This window comes from Limulus polyphemus, unplaced genomic scaffold (assembly GCF_000517525.1).
Source record: "Limulus polyphemus unplaced genomic scaffold, Limulus_polyphemus-2.1.2 Scaffold671, whole genome shotgun sequence".
NCBI classification, from domain to species: Eukaryota; Metazoa; Arthropoda; class Merostomata; order Xiphosura; family Limulidae; genus Limulus; species Limulus polyphemus.
In genome coordinates this window covers 409,505-411,537 of record NW_013666281.1, presented here as the reverse complement: position 1 = coordinate 411,537, position 2,033 = coordinate 409,505, and the positions used below count along the sequence as shown (strand labels likewise).

The 2,033-nt window shown below is 28.9% G+C and overlaps 1 protein-coding gene across 2 annotated transcripts in view; it reads right to left on the bottom strand.

Annotated features, from left to right (window-relative positions):
- The window catches only part of LOC106459870 (serine/threonine-protein kinase PRP4 homolog), a 96,013-nt gene that overhangs the window by 41,339 nt on the left and 52,641 nt on the right, over nt 1-2,033 (bottom strand). For both annotated transcript variants that reach the window (XM_022386430.1, XM_013919543.2), the window contains exons 9-10: nt 812-959; nt 151-288 (exon numbers count right to left, since the gene is read on the bottom strand). In XM_022386430.1, coding sequence (XP_022242138.1) covers nt 151-288; nt 812-959 — 286 coding nt within the window. The remainder of the gene's footprint in view (nt 1-150; nt 289-811; nt 960-2,033) is intronic.

Sequence of the window (2,033 nt, the reverse complement as noted above, 5' to 3'; positions counted from 1 at the left end):
TATATGCTTACTAATTTAAAAGTTATAGCATGAAAACTATAACAAACACAAAATGGTCAAGAGGTCGATCCCAGGGACTGAGCCCATGCTGAAAGAGTTAATTGAATTAGTAAAGACAATACTGAAACATAAAATCACAGTTGAACTTACCTTAAGGATTCAAAAACTAAACACAAGTGTTGTTTGTGGAAAAAATTACGAAAAAGGCGTAGGCAATGAAATTTATCATCTGGATCAGCATCATTTAACCTTCTTAATACATCCAATTCTTTCAACCCTGTTTTGTGCCTGAAAATATTACAAACATTTAATATTGGCTTTAAAATCAGTTTGTTAATTTGGTCCCAATAAATAAAAACTTAAGTACATTATATTGTTCATCCTTCCTATAACACTGACACATCTCATACATGTGTGTGTGTGTGTGTGTATATCTTATTATTTTCTATTCAACCGTTTTAAAATTTACCCTGTTTCTTAATCAACTTTTATTGAAGATTCTGGTTTATTGCTTTGATTCAAATCAAAGCAATTGATAGCAGCTGAAATACAACTGATCACATATTTTTCAAATAATTCTGACAAGCTAAAAATGGACAGTTTTCACTTCGTGCTTGAAAAATAATAAGCAAAATAAAATACATAACACTAATTTATTCTTAATTATTAACACTCCTTTTCTGACTTTGAAACTATTAGAAAATGAATACTACAATGAATCCACACAATATTTTTATGCACATAACAAAAAACCTGATTACATTAATTTTAACAAAATATTTTATACATGCCACAAAAAATGCATTCTTACATCACATCATTGTTGCGTATTATTTTGACTGCTACTTCTTGATTGCCACGCGCCATATCTCGAGCTCTCACAACATTGCTAAAAACACCTTGTCCAGTGTACCCATATACAGTATACCTGTTGTCCAGAACTTCTCCAATTCGGACTCCTAAAACAACAACAAATATAAGCAAAGCACTTAAGTTTATATTTCTTTATCCGAAAGGCTACAAAAAACATTTATGTAATATAAGAAAATTAAAAAATAATTATCCATTTTTTAAAAAAACTAACATTTCATTCTTAATCGACTTTAATGTTAAATAAAAGCATTACGTAGCACATAAAATTTAGAGAAAACCAATCTTTCTGAATCTCACAAAATATATTTACAACAATATGGTTAGAAAAGGTCAACGAGTTTCTATAAACTTCAAAATTTTCTGAAACCAAGCAGAAAAAAATTAAAACAACAAAAACTCTTATTGATCTTATTGTATTTTTCAAAATTAGTTTCGGCTATAAGTTGTAACTTTTTAATAGAGTTTTTGTGATATGGGATATAAGTATAAAACTCAGCGAATCTCAAAAAAGACATTATAAAAACATTCGCAATAAAAGTTAACATTGAATTTTTTTTTTCAAGTCACAAATCATATGTAATAACAAAAAACACTGAATGTAGAAAGCATATAATAAAGAAAAATGTATAAGCAACATATATAGATAAAGTTATGGAACACGAAACTTATCACTAGCTTGCCAAGGACTGATTTCCCATTTCAAAACTTTACCTCAGGTCAAAGTTAAAGAGACACCTGTACTTAACAAAGGCATTTATACTGTATATAGCTAGAGACTCTTTGAATTTCATGTGTGCAACCACTTAATCCATTCTTTAATAACATTCACAAATTAATACTTATAATACTATGCAGTTATTTTTTTACTCATACAACAAAGCCAGCAACCCCATTCATGTTTCAAGCTTTCAAGAACTAGTTAACCCTTTCGATACGGGTCACAGGTGAAAGGCCATGTCATCTCATTTGTTGACTCGCATTCAAAATTTTATTGAACTACTATTTCATGAATTTATGTCAGTAAGTTTGGTATCAAACTGTAGATTATAATTCAAATTTCAGATCTATACATTACTCAATTTCTTAATTTAAAAGTAAATATTAAAAAAAAAGGATAAACATCGATTTTTCTGTGTCACGTGGTATGTTGAATGCAGCAC